Here is a 24,838-nt window from a genome sequence, read left to right on the forward strand (position 1 = left end):
GTTATTCTTGTTTTGTGAGCTGCTTACAAGAGGAAAATCCAGTAACTGGCAAATAACACCAGAACCTGGTGGAGTTTTGTCTCTGTACAGAACGAAAGGAGACATTTGGCTTGTGATCTCAACAAGCTTACAGCCCTTTGAAGAGCTCTACCCTGGGAAGAAAGCAGCTGGCAATTCCTCTTACAGATCCTCTATTTGGGGGATACCAAATACATCTACTTCAGTCAGTATTTACTGAGTACCAACTATGCGCAAGGCACTAGATTTCCCACCTCACTAATTACAATAATTTCCAAAAATAGTAATAGCTACCATTTGAGTGCTTACTACCTGCTAGGAATTACCTCATTCAATCCTTGCAACAGCTTTATGAAGCAGGTGCAATTACCAGCTCTAGTTTATGGCCATGCAATCAAGGCCCAGCCAGGGGATCTGACTGACACTGAAGCCGAGTCTTCACCAGCCCTGAAAGCAGCCTCCCTCTGCTCTTAGATGCAACTGAACCTGATCATCCCTTTAATTCAAAATGGACGTTTAAAGACCTGAATGTTAAATATGTGATTCAGTCTATATGAATCCAGATGACTCTGAAAGCTTCCCGGCCCTCAGACCCTGGCCTTGATGGCTCCCACCTGTCAGGGGCCTGGGGCAAGGGGAGGGGCAAGATGATAACTCTCAATGGTCCAGGAGGATGACAGTTAAGAGCAGTCTGCCTGCAAATGGCCACGGTGACCTGGGACATGGGTGGCCTGCCCCTTGGAGCCCATGCACTAGGTTCTTACTCACGTGATTGTTTCAAGCCCATCTCTCAGTGCTTGGGGACCTGGGCCCAGAGGCTTCCTGTGTCCCAGGCAGAAGGGGTGCTGGGGTGCTGTGGTGGGCGTTCTTCCCGCAGCTCAGCCACCCCTACCCTTTAATGGGGCGCTTCGCTTAGCAGATGCTCTCTAGCCACTCCTGGGGAAAACAAATTTGAGAAAGAGGGCGGCAATGGCATTCTTACTTTCTAAGATTAAGGTAACCAGCCTTCTGGATGAGGTTCCTGTTGATCTGTGGTGTAGACACATCAAAGTCTGGAGTGTAAACAGATTCATCAACAGAAAGTAATTCTTGCTGGGACACACGCATCTTTTCCGCTTCAGCTTCCTGTTCCACCTGAATGCTTAAGACAGAAGGTGACAGGTCAGTCACTCATCACTGGCTGACCCAGCACTGCTGAGCAGCAGATGGCAGCACCGTCTCCCACCGCTTCCTGCCTTAGGAACGGAGGTGCAGCCTGCACTGGAGCCACGACTCTCCACCTTATCTAACTTCCGCCCTGAAAGCTGGGATCATGGGGGCTCAAGTGTGCACTACCAGAAGTGTTTATGTGACTGTTCTTTTAAATAAGAAATACCACTAGACAACGCCTGAACCCAGCCAAACAATTTCTCTGCTGACAAAGTGGTAAACGTGCTCAGAAGTCTTGAAGCAAATTTTAAGAGAAAAACAATGAGGAGCCCATCCTCAGGGGATGCATGTGCAGGTGGCCTGTGAGGAGGCTGGAAAGGAAGGAAGGAGGGAACAGTAGTCATTCCTGCCGTGACCCCGCCCCTTGGTGGAGACGGCCACCGGAGGGAGGAAAGTGACCAGGAGGTGGTACCAAGATGTAACACAAAGCCTAGGACAATGCTTTTCCTTTGACGACAGCCACACAATGGCCCCAAGACTGCAGGGGCTGGCTAGCCAAGGGCTGCCCACGCATGTACGGGGGTAAGTGGGCCAAGATCTGGGCTTTTGTGTGTGCGCGCGCTGAGGTGTGGAAAACCCGGAAGCTTCAGCTTGAAATAAGCAGCTGCCCTTTCTCCCTACAAATTGAGGCCTCAATAGCCACCCCCTGCCAGTGGTGACAGTCTCGGTTATAAAGTCCTGAACACACAGCCCATCCATGTGAAAGAGCAAACTTTAGAGGCATTGCTCCACTTCTGCACTGTGTTAAAGGAGAGAAGGCTGAATGACAAATTTAAAATCAGAGGAAACCCTGGGGGCCAGCTAGTCCACAGTTTCACAGAGTGAGCTCCTCAGGATTTTCTCTCAAAAGGCTTCTTTAATTACATAAGTTTGAGCTTGTACATTCCATATTCTCCTCTTGGAGAGTCACAATGCACACTGCTGGTATCTTGTTTAATGCAGCTCCATGCAAGCAGTCAATCTAAGTTAATTTGGCTTTTCTGACATTGGAATGGAATGACTGGGCACTTCACCACTGGCGGCCTTTGGAGAGGCAAGCTGGAGCACAAACCTCACGAGCTTAACCTGCTTGTCACTGCCAAGACTGAGAGAACGGAAAGAGAGAAAAACGTTAAGCAGGACAGGAGGTGGAAGGAGGGAGCCCAAAGTATACCAAACCACTGAAGCTTTCGTGGGGGAGAAACCTCCGAGGACCTGATGAAAGGTAAGGACTGTCTCCCCTAGAAAAAGACTTAGATGCATCTCGCTCACAACTTCAGGGAGCTTTCAGTCACTGCCTCTTCCTCCCCTCCCCAACCGTACAGACTCAGCTTCAAAAACTCCGAGCTAGTCCAAGGCTCCCGAGAACTCAAGGAACAGGGTAGAAAAGTGACTGCTTTCAAATGGTTCTCTTTGAAGATTAAAAAAAAAAAAAGCATGTTTCATGTAATTAAAAAAAGGAATATATATGTATATAAAAAAAGAATATATATATGTGTGTGTATATATATCCCCCCATATACATATATGGGAGCAGCAGCAGGAGCCAAGAAAAAAGGCAGAAGTGTATCACTGTAGGTTTAGGAACTGGAAAAAGAGCCAGTCCCTGGCTCTGTGGGGTGGTGGCAACGGCCTTGCCTGGGTTTAGGCTGCCTCTGAATCCGCTCACATCTTGCTACAGTAGAGCACGGGGCAGGCCCCTCCTAGGGCAGGGAGTGCAGGGCTCTGGAGCCACCAGTGGACACTGTTCCTTGGCCTCTCTGCACTGGCTGGCTGCTGACGCGTGGCAGTGTGGCAGCAAAAGCACCTCGTGGATGGAGAAGAGCGGCAGTCCTTATCTATCACCAATATAAACCTGCAGTGACAGGACAATTAGAATTCTTACACTGAATGCTTTAGTGTTTGAACCAGGAGGTTAAGTGCCCCCAGGCTCCTCTGGGAGCCCCGCCTGCTGTCCGTTGCCCCCGTAATGAAATATGCCTTGTCAAGCAGCAGAGCGACCTCACACACCCGGACCCAGCCCTCGAGAGAAGGCTGTGCAGCCAGGACCTTAACGCCCGGAACTGTTAGAATGGCTGGTGCCCCACTTTGGTTGGCCTAGTAACCACTCACAGAAATGCGACAAGGAAAGAGGAAATAGGCTCTAGGATCTGCAGAAAGAATACACCATAGCATCTCAAAAACAAGCATAAATGACCCACCTCCATTAATAAAAAAATCTAATACATAAAAAAAATTTGAAGCACAGATGGTTCTCCCAGAACCATGGAAAAGCATGGAATTCTGAGTTAAAGCAGGATAAGAAAGAGACAGTGAGAGATCAGGGACAGAGGGCTATGAGAGAAACTGAACAGGCTCCCTTCTTTCACTCTCTCCTAACATTCCCGGGGCTAAGGATCAAATCAAAAGCAGGAAACTGAACTCGGACCCCACAGACGGCTTTCTAGCGTAGTTCCAAATCCAGCCCGCATCCCTCACTGCGGCCGGTGGCCAGAAGGAAATGGCTCAGTGATGCTCAGGAGGGAGTGTATGCTTTCATAAAGTACAGCCCCCCCCCAACTTTGTATGAACGCTCAGCACTGGTTTTCCATGGGATTCATTCTTTATTTTCAGCATTTTAGGTAGACTTCTGCCTAAATAAATTCCATTGGTTTGCCTTCTTAAGGTATTGTGAAATGCACATTCTAAAGAAAATAAGCAACTTTCTCTTCCTTTTTCCACACAAGATAATATACTCATATTTCCGTTTTGTATATTTACTTATATATACATGCACACATACAGAGAGACATATTTTTCTACTTCAAAAATCCTAACCAGCACTCAAGGAACTGCAGGTCTGTGGTTTAATGAAAAACGCCTGGCACTGGGGGGCCTGGGAACCTCTTCCGGGCTCACCACCATGGAGGCGGACGGCAGGCGGCACAGGGAGTCAGAGCAGCCAAAGCATCAATTACACGGTGGGCAGGACAATCTGAAGAGATGATCTTGTATTTTTTTTAAAAAAGCACTTGCCAGGCTGAACTGCAGTTTGTTAAATTAATTCAAAGAAGGCTTTATGCCTCATTTATCTATTCTAAATGTGATGGTGAGCATTTCCTGAAAAGTTGCAGCACTGCTGGCTGCCAACCCATTAGCTTTCAAAGATAAAGCTCTTCTGAAGCCTCTTCTAAATCCACAGCAAGTCTAAACCGGACTCATAGGCTTCTAACATGTGAAACCTGACTAGACAAAAGGAGACCCAAAAAACACAAACTTGGACATAATGGGAAAGTAGCCCTGTGGACATTTTCACCTTTGATTTATACATAATCTTTTCCCATAGTGGGGAGGACTCTGAGCTCCATACAAGTTGGTAACTGCAGAAATCATTATTTTTCAACCACAGTATTCACAAATACTGACACATTCATTGGCAGCTAAGAGGAGGGTGCTGCTTCTGAGAGTTTATGGAGTGACCAGGGGCTCTGGGGGACCCTCGGCAGTCAGAACCCTCCCCACCGCCCGGAGAGGCTGATTCAGCAGGAAGGGCAAAAGGCACCCAAGATCCAAAGTGGAGGGCAGCATTACCTTTGAACCATGTCTGCAACGGAGGATAAAAAGCTGTCCATACTTTGGTTAAACATCTCTGCTCCCCTCTTAAAAAAGTTAATCTGAAAGATATAATTGTGATATTCTGAAAATCATCTAGGAAAGGAGATCGATGAATGCATTAAATGTGAGACTGACAGCATGGGGGCGGCCAACACTGGCTGGCTGGCCCCTCCTTGCTTGCAGCACTCGCCACATCCCTACTGAGCCCCCTCCACACCCCAAGGCTGAGAGCTACTCCCAAAGCCCCAAGTGCATCTGTGGCAGGTGGATGGCGAGACCCAGCTATCGAGCTGAAAGGCCGTCAATAGCAGGAATAACGTAAGTTAACTGCTTGGTACATACCAGGTGCATCAATAATGACTAGTGATCACTATTTTTTTTTGAGGAAGATCAGCCCTGAGCTAACATCTGCCGCCAATCCTCCTCTTTTTGCTGAGGAAGACTGGCCCTGAGCTAACATCCGTGCCCACCTTCCTCTAGTTTATATGTGGGATGCCAGCCACAGCATGGCTTGCCAAGCGGTGCCATGTCTGCACCCGGGATCCGAACCGGCGAACCCTGGGCCACCAAAGTGGAACATGCGCACTTAACCGCTGCGCCACCGGGCCGGCCACTCACTATTTTTGACATTATCATCATCAGCTTTTTTTCTGTGTGAATTCTATATAGTAAGTTTCTTAAGAGCAAGGATTAGGCCTTATTCATGTTTGCATCTCCAGAGGCTAGATGGGTGTGTGACACATGACACCCACAGCATCAGTAAGACACTGACAAGCTCAAAATGGATCAAAGACCTAAAGGTGAGACCTGAAACCATAAGGCTTCTGGAAGAAAACGTAGGCAGTACACTCTTTGACATCAGTATTAAAAGGATCTTTTCGGACACCATGCCTTCTCAGAGAAGGGAAACAATAGAAAGAATAAACAAATGGGACTTCATCAGATTAAAGAGCTTCTTCAAGGCAAATGAAAACAGGATTGAAACAAAAAAACAACCCACTAACTGGGATAAAATATTTGCAAGTCATATATCTGACAAAGGCTTAATATCCATAATATATAAAGAACTCTCGCAACTCAAACACAAAACATCAAACAACCCAATCAAAAAATGGGCTGGAGACATGAACAGACATTTCTCCAAAGAAGATATACTGATGGCCAATAGGCACATGAAAAGATGCTCATCATCACTGATCATCAGGGAAATGCAAATCAAAACTACACTAAGATATCACCTTACACACGTTAGAATGACAAAAATATCTAAAACTAATAGTAACAAATGTTGGAGAGGTTGCGGAGAAAAAGGAACCCTCATACACTGCTGGTGGGAAGGCAAACTGGTGCAGCCACTATGGAAAACAGTATGGAGATTCCTCAAAAAATTAAAAATAGAAATACCATACGATCCAGCCATCCCACTACTGGGTATTTATCCAAAGAGCCTGAAGTCAGCAATCCCAAAAGTCCTATGCACCCCAATGTTTATTGCAGCATTATTTACAATAGCCAAGACATGGAAGCAACCTAAGTGCCCAGCAACAGACGAATGGATAAAGAAGATGTGGTACATATATATAATGGAATACTACTCAGCTGTAAAACAGAACAAAATCATTCCATTTGCAATAACATGGATGGACCTTGACGGAATTATGTTAAGTGAAATAAGCCAGCAAGAGAAGGATAATCTGTGTATGACTCCACTCATATGAGGAATTTAATACTATGGACCAAGAACAGTTTAGTGGATACCAGGGGAAAGGTGGGGTGGGGGGTGGGCACAAAGGGTGAAGTGGTGCACCTACAACATGACTGACAAACATTAATGTACAACTGAAATTTCACAAGATTGTAACCTATCATTAACTCAATAAAAAAAAAAAAGAAAGAAACTGACAAGCACTTGACGCAGCCCCGCAGGACATTCTCCAAAGTGAAGCCTACACTGAAGGCCACCATCTGACTGACTCCATTCACCGAGCCTTCTGTGGCTCTGAATGCAGCCTGGACAGATGGTGACGTGGCTGAGATATCGCAGAGGGAAATGGGCTAAAGACCCCTACAAAGCTCTTCCAACCCTGCTATCAACTTAAAGGGGACTGTGTATGTGAAGGACACAGCAGGGCCCTGGCATTGCAAAGGTGCTCGACACAGGTGAGGTCCCTTCCTGTTCCCCAGGGTTCTCTGATGGCCACTCTCTGCCCAGGGGAGAGCGGCCCTAGGAGATCTGAGGGCTATACAGTTCAAAAATGAAAACTGCAGTGGCTGGCTTTGTGGGGACCGACAGAAGGAATTCCTTACTTCCATGACTCCCATGTATTCACTTCCCAGAAAGTCTGGGTCCCCTGACAAACCCTGAAGGGCGGGGGCATGGGAAGGAGAGGAAGAAGACCATTTCTGTGCATTACTGACATCTGCAACCACCCCACCCTGGCAAGCTCAAGGTTCCATTTCTTCTATATAAAAACCAGGATTTAAAAACCCTGAGTCTTGGGTAGGAACTGCTCCATTTTACACGCCTGAGTGTAGAGAGGTATCAGTTGCAAGCTTAGGTCATGAACAAAAGAGAGAAAACATTCTGCTGGGTCACGAGTAATCTCTCACGCATTACCCCAGCTCGGCTCTGATCTGGATGCAGCCCTTGCCTTGGGTGGCGGGTGCAGAAGTCCACCTCTCACCCCGAGGAGGCTAGTATGTTATCAACACGGTGCTGACATTACTTCTGTTCCTCAGATACCCTGGGGAAGTACGTACACCAGTGTCCTTAGTTTTCACAACACCAAACAGACGATGATCATGATTATCCTAATGCAAGGTAACACAAGCAGGGAGATATTCTGGCCCCATGATCTTGGAATCACACAGAGCTCAACACTGTCAATGCCATTTTGAATCCCTGAAACGTTAAATATCAAAGTCTGTTAAATGAGGATTCTGTATGTCTTAGGGCACAATATCATGCTGGCTTTTCCTCTCCTTCTCCTCCCTGGACTCCTTGGAATTTATACTCGAAGTATATGTCTTAGCCCTTCTACTATTCTGTAAGCTTCTTGGGCGGGGGCTCATGCAGTCTCTAAAAGACCTGACGAATGAATGAATGGAATGAAGGGATAAGATACTGCCTTCTACAGCCACATTTCATAGAACTTACCCTGTAAATACTACACTAGAGTTCGCTTCTGTGTTCTCATAAACCTGTAAACACATTACAAAACCTCAGTCTGTTTGCAGCACAAGGACTGAATCAGGATTTCAGTGAAAACCTGTTTAACGAGGGCTAGGTAAGGCAGAAATGGAGTCAAACCACCTCCACCACGGTGGGTGGTGCTGAGACGCCTGACTCAGTGGAACATCATCCAAAGACCAAAGTTCATGTGCCTCTGGGAAGAGGAGGCAGTACCAGGGCCATATGACCATCAGCCAACAAAGGCGGATGCCCAACGAACATTGATTTAAAGGGGCGGATGAGGCAGAAGGAGAGCAAATGCTTTGGAATCATCCAAAAGACTCACGGGTCAGACACCACATGGTCTAAGAGAAGGGACCACAGTTTTCATCAGGATTTGCAAAGTCTGCAGGGTGAGGGACTATTTGGTCTTGTGTCTTGAAATCTGAATACTTTTCACATGAAAAATGAAACATGCCATCCTCGGTCCTCAAAAATGCTGCTGCTGCCTAACAACGACGGTGTGCTCTGCTCTGCTTTCCCAGGCCTGGGGCTGCATCTATGCTACTGTGCCCACGGTCTCCTCTTCTCCCGCGGCCAGCATTCACTTACAAAGTCCGTGCTGGGAGAAGTGGGGTAGTCCCTGACCACAAAGGAGTGAAACCAGCCAGGATCAAGCCCGTCCTTTAGGCCTTGTGAGGACCTCCTCTAACCAACAGGGCTCCCTAAGCACTGACCGAGCAGGCCTACAGCTGCTCATCTTTCTGAGACTCTAAGTCTGCAACCCTCCCTGACCCTGGGCTTCTAATGAGCAGAGATTACTGCTCCAAAGGCAAGGACTGTCCATCCAGGCAGCACAGACAGACAGGAGGTATTCTCTAACAAAGCTAGGATATCCGCCAGGTCAGAGGTGTGTTACTTCACGGAAGGAGAGAGGAGGGCAACAGAGAGCAAGCGAGTACACACCTGTGGGCACAAGTGCGCGGAAGCTGGATGGCTCCCAAGGATCTGCTGCGGACTGGAGCCCACAGCTGGAGAGTGCTAGTTTTTGGTTTAACCCAGCTTTACTCAGATGACACAGAAAGATTACACTGCTTTACTTAAACATGACCTCTGACGGCAGAAGCTGACCTTAGCGTCCTCACCATTCAACAACAGAACAGCCATATTAAGAAGACAGCCATATTAAGAAGACAGACAGTTGAGCATGGATGTTTAAAGGGCCTCTCTTGTTCTCCTTTTCCCTGAATCAAACTGATGTTGTGTTTTTTGAAATTTAAGTATTTTTAAAATGTACTATAAAAATAATAGACGCTCACGTTTGTGGTTTTAAAAAAGTCGCCTTTTTTCTTCTCAACATTTTGCTTCCTTCCATCACTTTCTGTTCCTAGACTGCCACTGAGAGAAGGGTCCTGGCTGCGTTTCTCACATGTCAGAGTGAGGTTCTGGAGTCCACAGAAGCGGGGCTAACACAGGGCAGGGACGAGGGTGAGGGGTGGTGACATTCGCCTCACGTGCACACTCATCCTGTCCCTACCAGGCTGCTGCCATGCAGTCAAGGCCCCTTCCTGAAACTGGAGCCTCCCTGCAGATGAATGTTCCGGAGACCACTAAACGGGGCAAGAAGGCAAACACACACTCTGCAGAGACTTCATCAAGCAGTGGAACATCCTCCCGCGCCCCAGATGCCACAGAGCTGGCAATCCCCTTGGCAATGCACCATGTGAGAACCACGCAGCTGAGGGTGACCTTCACCACAGAGAGCAGCGGAGGGCTGTGCGGAGTCCTCGGCCGGAAGCCTAGCTCTACCAACCTGGGCAGTTGGCCGCTTCTCAGAAACTGGGACAGGCCTGGCTTTCATTTGGATCAGAGACAGAGGGCCATGGCGGCTCCTTGCCACAGGAGGCTTGGGACTAAGGCCATCATTTCCCGCACATACAGCCTAACAAGTCCAGCTCACGATGATCCAGCCCACCTGGAAGCTGTCCAAGTGCTGAATCCAGAAAGTTTCCAGGGAGGTGGTGCATCTGTGTTTCTTTCTCTGATGAGGTTTCAGTTCCTCCTAAATTACCTCAGCAGAATGCCATGCTGTTCTCCAGAGCTAGCGTTAGGGCTCACCCTCTGGGGAAGGGACTACCCTACCTGTCCGTGGGCAAAGCCTATCATGGGCTCCATCATGGCCACACGCTTTCGGTACTGCAGCGCGTTGAGGGCACAGTAGTACTGAAGGGAAGAAAGGTGCTGTTTCCGCCGTGCAGCTGCCACCTCTTTGACAACTTCAGTCTTCACCTGATGAAGAGGTGAAAGGAAAACTTCATGTTGTCTAATGGACATGGCAATTCTGTAAGAGCATGCAACTTCAGAGCACGTTTGTTTACTCATTAGAACCATTTTTGTGACAAATGTAATAAAACACAGATAAGGTTCCATCTCAGGTTTTAAAAAATCCAAAGTAACAGCATCTCTGCTTGTGAGGCTGCACTGGGGTGAAGCCAACACTTTCTGCTGGTAGCACGACAAAGCGCTACAGTCCTTCAGCAAAACAGGGCGCGTGCACTGAAAGCCACCGACAGTTTAGTTCACTCACAAGACTGTATTCCAAGGAAATAATTTAGCCCAAGGAAACCAGGGAAGAGAAGTAAAAAGTTACATGCATGAAAACTGTCAATATTATCTATGGTAGCAAAAAAGCAAGAGTTAAAGAATCAGAGGCAACACCCAGGGCAGGCAGTTCAAGTGACCAAGTGTGTATGAGTCAGATATGCAGTACCAAGCTCAAGCTGAAATCACTGTGTGATTATAATTTTACAATGGTTCCAAGCTGGCATTTAATAAACCACTTTGAAAAGCTAGAATAGAGAAGCAGAAGTCTACTTACGAGATTTAAAATAAATAATTTAAAAATCCATGTATAGGAAAAAAAAAAGAAAAAATTCATCAAGACACCCTCAATGTCATGAATTCACAACAGGAAGATACAAAAGGAGCTTAAGTAAATGAGATGAAAAACAACATATGAGATAGGTATTCTTACCTTTTCATTCTCCTTTTTTTTAGGAAGTTTGCTATATTTTGCCATTGAGAGGTCATGCTCTAAAAATAAAGAGAGATTTTAGCACCCAGACAGGTTGAAAGCCAGGAACATTCACAGACAGGCTGAAAGGCAAGAACATTCATTCAGCATCTCCACCCACACACATCAATAAATCCACACACCAAGAATGGAGAAGATGCTTACCATTGCTGGCGAGTCCAAAAAGATCCTTTAAAGTGCTTACTTCTGAACAAGAGAAAAGAAACATTTTAGAGCAAAAAAAAACCAAAATATGCCAACCCAGCGCTCTGTGCTTTCCCAAGAAAATAAAAGTCTATGCACAGAAGGGGAAGGTTCTGCCAGCGGCCCCTCAGGTCCTCTGCTCTCGTGGGGTCCCAGCCTGGTGGCTGGGAATCCTGCTCTGAGTTTGTGGCCTCAACTGCACCCCATACTCAGTGACCCTAACTGCCCACAGAGCCATTCCTCTCCAGAGAACGCTTGGGGATGTGGGCTGGAGTGCGTGGTAGCCAAGTACTATTCATGCAGATGGCAGTGTAGACGTAAGGTCTGATTCTTTAGCTCTCCAAAAAAGTTTTAACACATCAGAATCAGAATGCCCCGACTATACCCAGAACCTAGAAATTTCCTGTTGTTGCCATTCTAACATCTGGCAAAGTCACCACTGACAAAGGAATGTGAGGCACTTGGTTTTTTTTTTTTTTTTGAGGAAAATTAGCCCTGAGCTAACTACTGCCAATCCTCCTCTTTTTGCTGAGGAAGACTGGCCCTGAGCTAACATCCATGCCCATCTTCCTCTACTTTCTATGTGGGACGCCTACCACAGAATGGCTTTTGCCAAGTGGTGCCATGTCTGCACCTGGGATCCGAACCGGCGAACCCTGGGCCACCAAGAAGCGGAATGTGCGAACTTAACCACTGTGCCACAGGCCGGCCCCTGGGGTGCTTGTTTTAATGAAAAAATCGGAAGCCATCTTGTATATCAAACCCGCAACAAGTCAACACCATAACTATCCCCCCATGTGGGTGCTCCACTCATCATGCACAAAGGCAGCTTCACAAAGTCCGAGACCAAAAACCGAAAAAGGTCAATGAGAGCGATGACAGTCCAAGGTTAAAAATTCAAAAACAGATATCTCAAAGAAAGTGATACTTTCAACAATTCTCAAACAATCCATTTTTGATTGTCAAACAAAGCAAAGCACTTTCACATCTTCTACCTTTTTAATTTGCCTCAAAATTGCCTCTAGCTTTTAAATTTCTCTTCACGTTATTCTTACTCTTTTCGATATCAGGCTGCTTTCTGCCTTTGTTGTCTTGCATTTTTCTTTCTTTCTCTCTCACCCTTTACTTCCTATTGGAGCAGAGTTTTAGGGCTTTTTCTATATAAATTTTACATAGCTTCCTTAATATCTTTTGTGTTGTCTTCATTCAGATTATGTACTTGTATGGACGGGTAAATGAAAAAGGCAGAAAATGTAAGATAAAATGCCACTAAGCAGAGGGGATACCAGATTCTAATTTGGCTCTGACGTTGATTCAAGTATGAGCTGGGCCAAACACTTCAAATTTATGTCTTGGCGTCATCAGAAAAAGATACTTTTGATTAATTGTTTTCATAGCTACTAAGAGGCTTCTCTTTTTACTACTACTACACAGTTTTATTCTCTTAAGAAAAATCTCCCCTGGGCAAATACTCCTAACCCGCAGTGGAGGCCTCCCGGATTAAGCAGACCGCCATCACTCACGCCGCCGGGCACGCTGCACCCCAGGCTGCCCCCGCCTGGAAGACACACCTCTGACAATGCGGGTCTTAGGGTGTGCTCCTTTTTTCTCCTGAAAGACCTGGAATCTGTTTTAAAATGATATCCCCACACATTTCTGATGATTTTATTCAGAGACAATCTTTTTTAAAAATGCGCTCCATGAGGCTTTTAGTGAGTACAGGGTAATCAGCACACGACTACATTTGGGTGTGGGATTTACATGCAATTAGAGATGAGCAACAATAAAAAACACTGAAAATCCTCCTCAATCAAGGTCTTCATACAAGCTAACTAACATATATTTGTTATTCTTTCTTTATCACATTTTAGTGCTGTCAGACTGCGCTTGGTACTTTGTGGCCAGCTCTGCCACAGCCCCCTACAGCCTCAGGTGACATGACCACAGGGAATCTCAGAGTGAGGGGAAAACATCGTCTTTAAGATTTAGCCTTTGATTTACTGCATCTTTTCTGCCTGAAAAACTTTTTAATTTTAAGGTGTTATATTTTTAAAGTAGTAGTATTATATTGAACAGATCGATCTTTCAGTACTCAAGTTTAGACTTTTTTAGTCAGCAATTTTTTATATCAGTGTTTTAAAAGTACAATTCTTTAATCTCTAAGCAATGAATATTTTCAATGAAATAAAGAACAAAAGGACTAGAAAATTTGGGTTCTTTTTTGAAACATCAACTAAATTTTTTCAAGATTATTTGTTCTTTTGTATAGTCATTTTTTGATTACCTCGATTTCTAGGAGATATAAAATTATTCTAAAGTTTTATTTTAGTTAAAGAACCAAAATTAGTCCAAAAGGCCAACTAGGTTCTCTGAACTAGTCACAGACACCCGCCTCAGTAAATGTGCGCTCCAGGAGAAGAGGGACCCCGGGTGTGTGGCTTGTTCACAGCTGCCCCTGCAGAGTCCAGCAGGGATAAAGCATGGTCCCCCCATCCCTTTCTCCTCGACCCACCCTCTCTGCATCCCAAAGCATTCGTGGCTCCCAAGAACAGCATGCCTTTACGTATGCTCCCAATCTGCAATATAAGCCTTGACATCTTTGTCCACTTGGTAAACTCTTATTCATCTTTCAAAACCCAGCTCAAGAGCACCTTCTCCAGGAAGCATTCCCTGGCACCCTATCCTCAAAAGAGTAATCATGCCTTTCTGTGTGCTGTTTCTATTCCTTGTACATCTCAGTCTGCTGCCCTCATCACATGATAATATAATTGTCTGCTTCCAAGTCTGTTTCCTTATTAGCCTGTGAGCTTTAGGTGAGCCAAGGACACAGTGGGAATTCAATAACAGCTAGCTAAATCGAATTGCTCAAAAAAAGGGGATATTTCTTAATGATCCACACGTTTAAAGAAATTAATGCAGTAAGAATTATTATTAAAAGAATTAATATCTTGAAGGTAATTGACACTGAACTCAGTTACTTTACCTGTAAGATCCTTTTCTCGAAATTGTATAATAGGTAAGACCATTGTGTCTGCCAACTGTTTAGCCAGCTCTGTATGGAGAACATTAAGCTGAAAGAAAGAGAAATTTTACTGAAGAAGATTATATTCCCGACACTGTCTTATTTCACCAAGGGATCACAGTGAACACTTCCGTGGTTAAGGAGCTTAGGCAGACTTCCTTAGCAAACAAACGCCCTTCATAAGACAGTAAATGATAGAGGCCAAGAGGTATTAAAAACTAAATGCAAGGTGCCTACTGACGAGGCCGTCAGTGAAGTTTGCTAAAGGAGTCTCCAAGCCCATAGCTATTGTTTGTTTACTGTGCAAACTCTGGTTCTGTGCTCTCAATCCGAGCCACACCCGCCTGGAGCAGCAGGCTTTGATGTGCTTGCAGTGAACACAGGTAACCGCGAGAGCTCGGCACAGTCACTCCACCCGCCGCCGGGAGCTCTCGCACTCTCTGAGGGGGGCTGAAGTCAACCTGAAAGACAGGCCGCTGGGAACCTACTAACCCTAAACCGCAGCCCGCCGTGGGCCTGGCAATGGCTCTGGAGAAAGAAGGCTCCCTACTGAAAGAACTCAGTCAGATTTCAGGCCTCTGCTCTGCAGAAAAGGATCTTTCTAAGGACAGGAAGACTGTATTCAAATGTGATCTTCCTCACCAGATAATTCCAACAGCTCTGGATTCTTTCTCCCCTTCCACCTTGTCAAGGCCTTTCTAAAGCCTGTCATTGTAAACGGTCTAAGAGAAACAAACATTACCCCCATCAGCACCACCACTTCTGAGTACTTTTTATGTGTCAGCTTTATACACTTTATTCCATTAGTTCTGACCCACTCTGTGAATTATCATTATCCCCATTTGGGCAGATAACTCCAAATCCAGAGAGTAAATTAGGGGCACGGCTGGGATTTTCATCACAGGCTATTGGGATCTAAAATCCATGCTCTTCCCACTACACTGTCCTGGATACAGAGTTTGTCTTTCACGATCACAAAGCTGCCAAAACTTCAAATGTCTGGTAGTCTAGACACCAACAAGGAACACAGCGGAAGGGATTCTTCCTCAGAGCCCCAGGCTTCCAGATGTTATTGAGGATGCTCCGGGATTCCTGCTGGATGAATCAGGGGAAATCAGCCACCAATCATGTTCTCAAGTAAACATTTGGCACAGTTTCTTTCAGCAGTGATGGCAGTCACATACATGAACCCCCCTTCTGCACACAGATCTCCTCCCAACAGATCTGCCTTGTCTAAGGAGGTTGCTTTGATAAGCTTAAACACTTCCCTAAGGTCAACCATTCACCAGGCAAGGGAGCTATCAGCCAAGCAGTTAATGTTCCCCCATCTTTCTTTCTTTTTCTTTCTTTCTTTCTTTTGGTGAGGAAGATTGGCCCTGAGCTGACATCTGTGGCAATCTTTCTCTATTTTGTATGTGGGATGCTGCCAGAGCATGGCTTGATGAGCAGTGTATATGTCTGCACCCAGGATCCAAACCTGCAAACCCCAGGCTGCCAAAGCGGAGCACACGAACTTAACCACTACACCATCAGGCCGGCTCGCTCTTGTTTTTTTAATTGCAGTCACACTGGTTTATAACTATATAAATTTCAGGTTTACATCATTATTATCGTGCACATGTGCCCAGTCACCCCTTTTGTCCTCCTCCCTCCTTGTTTCCCCTCTGGTACCCACCAATCTGATCTCGGTCCCTTGGTGTTTATTTGTCGTTGTTGTAATGTTCCCCCTGTCTTTCAGTCAAGCCAAAGCACGGCTGCTTTATTCTGCTGGGAATACATGAAGACAGCCATGCCAATAAATACCATCAGGACAGAATGTGTTAGCTATTTTTCCTGAATAACTTCAACAAGAAATGTACTGTTTTTTACTAACAGTTAACTGAATGAAAGCCAACAAGTATGCCTACTATGTGCCTGGCTCTGTGCTCAGTGCTCTGATATACATTGTTTAATTTACTCTTTATAACAGCCCAATTAAGTGGCTTTCCTGCTACTGCCATTTACAGATGAAGAAACCAAAACTCAAGGAGATTAAGTGGCTTTCCAATGGCTACGCACTTCACGAATGGCAAATTTCCTAGCTACCATTTTCCTCCTCATTTTTCTTAAGGACCAAAGGATTTGTCTCATTGACTTTTTGCCTTGGGGCTTGAGAGGTAGGGGACAACCACTTCTAAAGACAGTGCCTTTGCTGAGGAGAGTGGAAAGAACATGGACCACTTCTTGGCGCATCACTATCATCACAGAGAAAATGGGATAACACCATCTTCCTTGATGGCTATTGTGAGGATAAAATAGTAACACAGACAGAAAACACTGAGAGCAGAGGGCCTGACAGACACTCAGTAAATGTGATCTGTAATGACGATTCCTGTCTCAGGCACACTCCCAGGAAGTCATCTAGAAACCTTGCTTTTGGGGAAATCACCAGGGACAGAAATCTCTGTATGCCTATGACATGAAAGATCTGGTTCCAAGGCATTCTATTAAATATAAGCCACGCAAATCTCTACTTTTAGTTGGATTTTTCCTTAATTTCTGAATCAAACTACTTGTCTTGAAAAATTTTCAACATGGTTGAGGCCCAGATAGAGAGAACCACCTCAAAAGCTGTCCCCTGAGCTAAGTGCTTTCACCTGCTTAGGGATCTGCATCAGAGGATGGCTGAGACTCCTTACACGCAGAGCCTCTGGGAGGCTGTGAACCTCCCTGTAAGAGCACACTTCCAGGCTGCCATCCTTTGGGAATGATTCACTCCCCACTCAAAGAATCATCATTCCTCTGCCCATGAAAATATGGTTGTGAGTAAACATCTTAAACTGGAAGTCTTGGTTCTGGGGTTTGGACAATTAACCACATTTCCTTAGCAACTCTCTTCTAGTCAAGGAAACACACAACTTCAGTGGGTGCTGTCTACTGCTGTCCCCTGGGTTATCTATTCACTGTTATATAGAAACATTCTTCTCACTTCACCAAAAAAAAAAAACAAAACTTTTTGTTCCTCTCTAAGTACATTTTCCATTCATTCTCCTCCGCTTCTGGAATGGATATCTATCCATTTTAACATACATTTTGAAGAGAGTCACAGTAGAGGGATAGAGAAAGCTCAAAAAGAATGGGATGACTTGTTCTCTGTTATATCCCCAGTGTCTAGAACAGCATCTACTAAATAGTAGGTGGTCAATAAATGTTTGTTGAACAAATGAAGACTTGTTGGGCTGATTTGTTGAATGAATGAAAATGCAACCAGTACAATTTTATATTAATGTTAGTTTTTCATTTTATAAACTAAAAACAGCATCTGCTTCAATGATTGAACACTTAAATGATATTTGCATATTCTCTTTTTTGTTTATTCTTTATCATGATTTTCTATTATAAGTATTGCAAACTCCTTGAAAGACGAAACAGTTTATACCTAATTTTGCAGAGTTCTGCCCAGCACCAGCAGCATTTGAGCTTTTACGTTTTTCACAATTAGGATTTATGCACTTTTCCTATAACAATACTTGTTTTTCATAAATATTCCAAATGTATTATACAATACAGCTACAAAAAGAATTGCATGAAACCCACTGTAGTGGTGTGAATCCTTCCCCCTCAAAAAAGAAATGTCCACCTAGAACATGCAAATATTTGGAAAAAAGGTCTTTGCAGGCATAATGAGGGATCTCGAAATGAGATCATCCTGGATTATCCAGGTGAGCCCTAAATCCAATGACAAGTGTCCTTCTAAGAAGAGAAGACACAGACAAAAAAGGAAAACACGGGGGTGGGATGGAGCAGGGAGAGGAGAGCACATGAAGTCAGAGGTGGAGACTGGAGTGATGCCGCCACAAGCCAAGGAATGCCTGGAGCCACCAGGAGCCAGAGGAGGCAAGGAAGGACTCTCCCTTAGAGCCTTTGGAGGGAGCGTGGCCCTGCCAACAACTTGATTTCACACTTCTGGCCTCCAGAACTGTGAGAAAATACATTTCTATTTTATTTTTTTTATTTATGTTTTAAGCCACCTACTTGTAATTTATTACAAGAGCCCTGAGAAACTAATACACACTCCTCATGAAACTGAATTCTTAGAAATCTTTCTTTTGGTCTATTGTTCACATATTATCAAAGCCTTTCCCCTCACACCAGAAACAAACATAATAGTATACACCCTCTCTTATGAAGTGAACCTTGGAAGATCAACAAGTTGAGATACCTTCTCAGATATTTAAGTAAATACATAAAACTGGAAAGAGGGCCAACATAAAGAAGTAAGTTCAAAAAAGAATCAAATAAAATTTTGCCATGTTGCTATCTTACCTCATCCACCACTTTGGAAAAATAGTGGAGTGTAGAAATCACTTCTTCATCGCCTTTGCCAAGAGCAAAATTCTAGACCAAAGAATAAAAGAGCCAGGTGTTAAGTGAATGCTTGGGAATCCAGCACCACAGCATCACCCACAACACACTGCCCTCCACGTCAACTTCCTTTCTTCTCCCAGGAGCACGTCATGTCAGAGTGTCTAAGTGCAGAAAAGCAGAGCTCTCGCCTTGCCCGCCCCAGCGAAACATTCAACCGCCCCTCTCCGACTCTTCCTTCGTTGTTCATCACCCTTCTGTCTGGACATAACGGTATCTTTGAGTTTATTTCCTGGAATTGTTAGTCCCTCGGACACTATGAACGCTCAAGGCAGCTGATTACTTCTGTAGGCTAATTAGAATACATCATGAAGACTTTGGGATAATCACCAGTTAGAATTTATCAGTGGAAAGGAAAAGGCAAGACAAAAGGAAAAATGGAAATGGACTATGGAAAAAGAGAAAGAAAGAAATGAAAGTCTCTCAAAGAGGCCTCAGAGAATTCCTCAAAAGAACTCCACTTCAGAGAGCCCCGAGCACAGCATCACAGGCCACACACACCTCGAGTTACCTGTTTTTCGTACGCCAGCAATTGCTTAGAAAGCTGCTGAGTGGCCAGGCACATTTCATTCTGTAGGGGAAGAGCAAAGCAGGTAAGATCTGTCCAATACATACAATCACCGAAAAATGCCACCTCAGAGAATCCTGTAAAAATACCACTGTGTGTCTGTAAAATAAAAAAATATTTTGTTCAGAAATTATTTGGAAAACAAGACCAAAACAAATTAAAAGGTTAAAGCTTGCTTCCCCCCTCCCCCCAGCATTTACAAATTACTGCTCCTTCTGATCATTCAGTCAGTAAACAAGTGTAGTGAGCAGTTATAATGTGACAAACATCCAACAAAGACGTGGTCCCTGTCCTCAAGGGGTTTAATGGAGAAGCAAACATCAAAAAATAGTTACAAGCATGATGAGAACCACAGAGGAAACACTGAATTGTTAGGAGGCTCTGACAGGAGGACCTAGATGGTCTCTAGGGAAGAGATGTTTCAAGCAGACCCCTGAAGAAAGACTAGGAGTTAGCCATGGGGACGAGCTTGCCAAGAGGAACCTGTTTGAAGACAGGTTCACAGCCTGTTTGAAGAGCTACAAAGCACAGAGTAGCTGCAGCCAGGGCTGCAGGGCGTGGAGGAGAGACAAGGCTGGCGATACAGGCAGAGAGGGGGCAGGCACGACTCCACAGCCGATTTAGACTTTATTCTAAGAGCAATAGGAATCTAAGCAGCACTGTGACACGATCAGATTCTATGAACTCAGCGCCAGGTCGGTAAAGATGGATAGGAACACGGAAGCACAGCTGCGGTGGCCAGGGAGGCCCGTTCTGTGCTGATTTTCACTCGCCAATACTGCCCACTTTCCTCTTCTCTTATTTAATCCCTCTAACCTCCGGTCACACAGCAGTTTTGCCCTCCTATCCGCCCACCATTAACGCACTCAACCCAGAAGACGTGCGTGGCTTTCTGAAGCGCAGTGAAGGCTCTCCTGAGGTTCAGGGCAAACTCCTAAGAGAGGGGCAGAGCCGCGGGTGGGACCTGGAGTGGATGGGGAGGGCAGCGAGCGGCCCCGGCCTCTGCTCTCTTTCTAATTCTCCTGGGTCTGCTGCTCCTTTAGGGGTCAGGCCCGAGCTCTGCAGGAGCTTGTTTTACTTCTCGTGGTCCTCCTTTGCAAGACCCATCAGAGCCTATTCCCACTTTTTTTGGCCCTCTTGGCAGACAATGAGCCAATCTGTTCCCTGACTTCCTTCATCTGCCCCAAGGAAGAGACATCAATAGACTCTGAAACGTGGGTCTTTCCCTTTTCCCCTAGAACAGTCAAGTTTCTCAATATAAGGAAAGTCCTTGGCTTTGGCATCCTACTGGGGTGCTACTCCTTTCAAAACTAACTGGAGCTGGCAGTCATGTAGCCAAGAGGAAGGCAAGCGCACAAATCAATGAGCACTACGTCCTGCACTTAGACAGGGACATGCAACAGTTCCTAGCACAGGGCAGGTTCTTGACAAAGCTTTGATGGATGGATGAATGAACAAGGTCAGAAGATTCATCTAAATCCCAAGTTTAAAAACAATACCTGGAATCAGGGTGTGAGGGGAAAAATACTCCCTAACTCTAGAAGGCAACATCACAAATGGGGGCAGTAAAATACAAAGACTGGACAGGGATGAAGCCATCGGCCAGGAGGCACCCTGCTGACCATCTTCAGCAGTGCTGTCCTGAAGCCCAGAGGGCCCGGGAACAAGGGTCTCGGCCTACTCACTGGGCCAACGCCCTGCTGTATCAGAAAGCACCCTGCCCCTCCTTCTGAGTTAGCAGCAGTGGGCTTAAGATGGATTTATTCAAGCTACCTTGGCATCTGCCTGGGGGCAGGACCATGTGGACCATGATTTGGAGATGCACAGAATCATCCTCCTAACAATAGCACCTAAGATTTACAGAGCATTTAATTCATGCCAGATGCCACACTAAGTGCATTCCATGCATTACCTCATTTAATTCTGACAACCCTGTAGGGCAGGTTCTAATTGTTAACTCAGTTTTACAGATGAAGAAACTAAGGCACACAGAGGTTAAGCCACTTGCCCAAGGTCACACAGCTAGTTAGCAGCTGGGCCTGGATGTGCATCCTCTGTGTGATTCTAAAATCCACACTCTTAAACACTACTCTCTAAGATCCCAAGTCCTGCTAAGAGTATGAGCTGAAAAGTCCTATGCTTTAGACTAGAGTTGACAAATTGTTCCTGTAAAGGGCCAGATACTAATTATTTTTGGCTTGTGAGACATATGGTCTCTGTCACAACTACTCAGCTCTGCTGCTGTGGAATGAAAGCAGCCATAAACAATACATAAATGAATGAGTGTGATTCATTCAGTTAAACGTTATTTACAAAAATAAGAGGCCGGCCCAAGGGCTGTAATTGCTGATCCTGCTTAGACAGTAAAAGTCTCCACAGACCCACTCTTCCACCACACCTCCCTCAGAGGGCTCCCGATTAGGCCACAGTATTTCAGATGCAAGGACCATTTTCTACTCTTCTAAGCCATTCTTTTCTCTATTTTAGAGAAGTCTAAAACTTTTCTTCTCCATATCTGTATCCTTTAGAGACTGGTCAACAGGTATGATAACCACCTCCATGCCTTCAAACAAAAAGAACCACAGGCTACTTGAATTCTCTTCTCTAGGGCTTACCGGAAACTGCTCTCAAAGTAATGGAAGAACCTGCCAGGGAGCTGGCCGCGTCAGACTGCACCCAGGAGCCGCTCACACACCTCCACCGCAGCCCAGGACGAGGCGGCACAGCACATAGCAGCTGCTTCCCAAACAGCTTCCCAAACAGCGGACAGCCGGCCTCTGACAGGCCTCCCCCGGAAATACCTTATGAAAATGCTGGGTATTTTCACATGAGTGTGATTTCAGGCTGCAAGACTCTGTTCTACTGGTATGAGGCCACTGGGAACAAACCATACGTACAAAATGGTCTGTCACCTGCCCTGAAAGGAAATGAACCTCTCCTGTACAGAGCATATTACAGGAAAAGGCTTTTGAACTATACCAACTTTAATCTCATACTTAATCTACTGTACACAAAGGTTTTATGAAATGCTTTACCAACATCAGCTAATTAATCCACACCCTGTGAGGTAAGCCCACATAATTATCTCTGCAACAAGACTTGCAGAACTGGAGCATGGGTGAAGAGTAAATACTAGTAATAACAATTACAAAGACCGCTGCTAATATTTATTGTCTGTTCTAGGCACTTGATACATTTTAGTTAACTCTGATATCTGCTGAAGGCTATAATAAAGGTATTTTGGGTTGAGCATAAGAATGTTCTTCCTCCAACAAGTAAACTTCTGAAAATTTACGTTTAGAATTAGTGGAAACTGTTCATTTGGTAACCAAGGTATTTTCTAAGGTGTAAAGCCAGCTAAGAAAATGCCTTAATTTGGAAACATAAATAAAAACGTTAAGTGCTGTTTATCTATTATCACATTTCATCCTTACAATGTACCTATGGGGTAGGTACTATTATCCTCATTTTGCAAATGAGGAGACAAAGGTTCACGAAGGACCCTAACTTTCTAAAATCACACAGCTAGGAACTGGCAGGCAAAGACTCAACTCGGATCTGCCAGACTCACAACCTAAAGCCCAAGTTCTTACCACTATGCTATTCCGATCCAAAGACCAAAACTGTACCCACTTAGTACCCCGCAGGGCCTGCACACAGGAGCAGAAATCCCACACTTTTCTAGCTGTAGTCCAGCGGAAGAGGTGGCCTAAAATTCAGATTCTAAATGGAGTTTCGTGAGCAAGATTCCTTTGACACTCTGGAACAGCTCTCTGACTACTATCTACGCTATTTGATGCCTCATAAGAATCCTTAAAAAAGATAACCTGACAAAGGGTTTACTGACAGCATCTCCTATGTTAAACAGAACCTCCAAGGCTGTTGCCAAAACCCGAAAGGAAAACTGAGCTTTTGGCAGAGGAATGTTTATCTTACTGGGGCACAGAGCGCTTACTAACTGCGACTGTCACCTGAAACCATCCCAAGGCCTCTGCGGGCGGCACCATCCATGGTGAAGAGGCCATGGCATGGAGAGGCTGGAAGCAGGGACAGAGGAAATCTGCTAGAGTCAAAGTCACAATGTAGGCATTTGCTTCGATTTATACCAAGTATACAGTCAGAAATGTTGCCTAAAGCCAAGCAGGTGAAAGCCTCGTCCATCACAGGGCTCCCACAAAGCTGGGGTCATGGGTGGCACTAGTTGAGGAGCCCTTGAAATGGGGTGCACATAGACAGCAGTGAGGAGAGCAGAAGGAACGAAGGATAGAAAGCTGTGCTTGGGGCGGGGCACAAGGGGAGGCCTGCTGAGGCCTTTGACATTATTCTGGGGGCAAGGAGGAAGTCCTGAGGCTCTTGGGCAGGAGAATGACAACGTCAGACATTAGGAGAAGAAAAACCATGTGTGGCTGTGGTGGAAGGGAAATACCAAAGCGAGAGAATGGCAGGAGGGTCAGGAAACCATTTGTAGAAGTCAAGAGAGAGATAAAAAAGGGTCTGAGCCTGAAGCAGAAAGTGGAGAAGCTGGCAGAGATCTGTGAGGTATTCCCGAGGTAAAAACAGCAATATGTAATGAGTGAGGGAGGAGGAGGAGCAAGGAAAACCGGCTCTAGCCTGGAGGACCAGACGGAGGACCGTGCCTTAGCTAAGGAACTGAGCAGGGGACACAGACTTGAGAATGACAATGAGGCATACAGCTGGGACGTGCTGATGGTTAGTGGAGATGTCCCGAATCCAGTCCTTCACTTAACACCTACGTATCAAACACTCAACAGGGCCAGGCAGGGTGCTGGGCATTGGAGACAAAGAGAATCTGCTCTCAGAGCTCACAGTCCACAGAGGGACAAGAAACCCCACTCACTACACCTTCAGTGCTCTGACCACGTGTACAGGGCATGTGGGCACGGGTGAAGGGCGCCTTGGTCAGGAAGGGAGAGAGGGGAGAAAGGAAAGATGTCAGAGACACCTTCTCAGACGTGAGTCAGTCTTAAAGCCAGGAAGGCCATTTGGCAGGGCAAGGGGTTGACGGGGATTCCTGGCAGTGGAACAGTACAGCAGTCCTGAGATGTGTAGGGGGCCTGGCACATTCTGGAAGAGACAAAGATGAGGTTAGAGAACCAGGCTGACGCTGGTGTGTGTGCCCTGCTGGGGAGTTTCAACCTCTGCCTTGTGGTTACAAGGAGCCACAGAAGCGTCTGAAGACAGGGAGGCAAGGGGGGTTTGGACGTGCTTGGTTTGGCTACAAGGTGGAGGAGGGACTCAAGGGGGAAGAGACTGCCCTGCAGACAGCAAGATGGATGAGGAAAGGATGCAACAGCTCAGGAAAGAGCTGAGAACTCACTCTCCACAGCGACAACAGGCCAAAGTCATTTGAAATAAAGACCTAGCGACAAGGGCTAGAACAGATTCTGAAATGGCCAGGCTTTGCTGAAGTGATCTTGTCCACGGGACAAACAGAGACTAACCAAAGGAGGATTCCAGCGGAATTTTAGGGAATGCCAAGACTTAAGGAGCCAGCAAAAGAGTGCCAGGAAAGGAGAACCAAGAACGCTGGGCAGAGACTAGGGGGAGACCTGGGAGAGATCTTGGCATGGAACC

At 45.6% G+C, this 24,838-nt stretch overlaps 1 protein-coding gene across 13 annotated transcripts in view; it reads right to left on the reverse strand.

Moving 5' to 3' along the window:
• Positions 1–24,838, reverse strand: part of APPL2 (adaptor protein, phosphotyrosine interacting with PH domain and leucine zipper 2) — a 54,467-nt gene that overhangs the window by 17,275 nt on the left and 12,354 nt on the right. For 7 of the 13 annotated variants that reach the window (XM_023631818.2, XM_023631821.2, XM_070254589.1 and 4 more), the window contains 8 exons: positions 19,187–19,246; positions 18,577–18,648; positions 14,233–14,320; positions 11,211–11,252; positions 11,007–11,065; positions 10,115–10,261; positions 4,777–4,859; positions 1,001–1,159 (listed from right to left, as the gene is read on the reverse strand). In XM_023631818.2, the coding sequence (XP_023487586.1) occupies positions 1,001–1,159; positions 4,777–4,859; positions 10,115–10,261; positions 11,007–11,065; positions 11,211–11,252; positions 14,233–14,320; positions 18,577–18,648; positions 19,187–19,246 (710 nt within the window). Of the gene's footprint in view, positions 1–1,000; positions 1,160–4,776; positions 4,860–10,114; positions 10,262–11,006; positions 11,066–11,210; positions 11,253–14,232; positions 14,321–18,576; positions 18,649–19,186; positions 19,343–19,578; positions 19,878–21,858; positions 22,193–24,838 lie in introns of those variants that run through there. The other 6 variants (XM_070254596.1, XM_070254588.1, XM_014736784.3 and 3 more) reach the window with 5 other exon arrangements.

This window comes from Equus caballus, chromosome 28 (assembly GCF_041296265.1).
Source record: "Equus caballus isolate H_3958 breed thoroughbred chromosome 28, TB-T2T, whole genome shotgun sequence".
Lineage (NCBI taxonomy): Eukaryota > Metazoa > Chordata > Mammalia > Perissodactyla > Equidae > Equus > Equus caballus.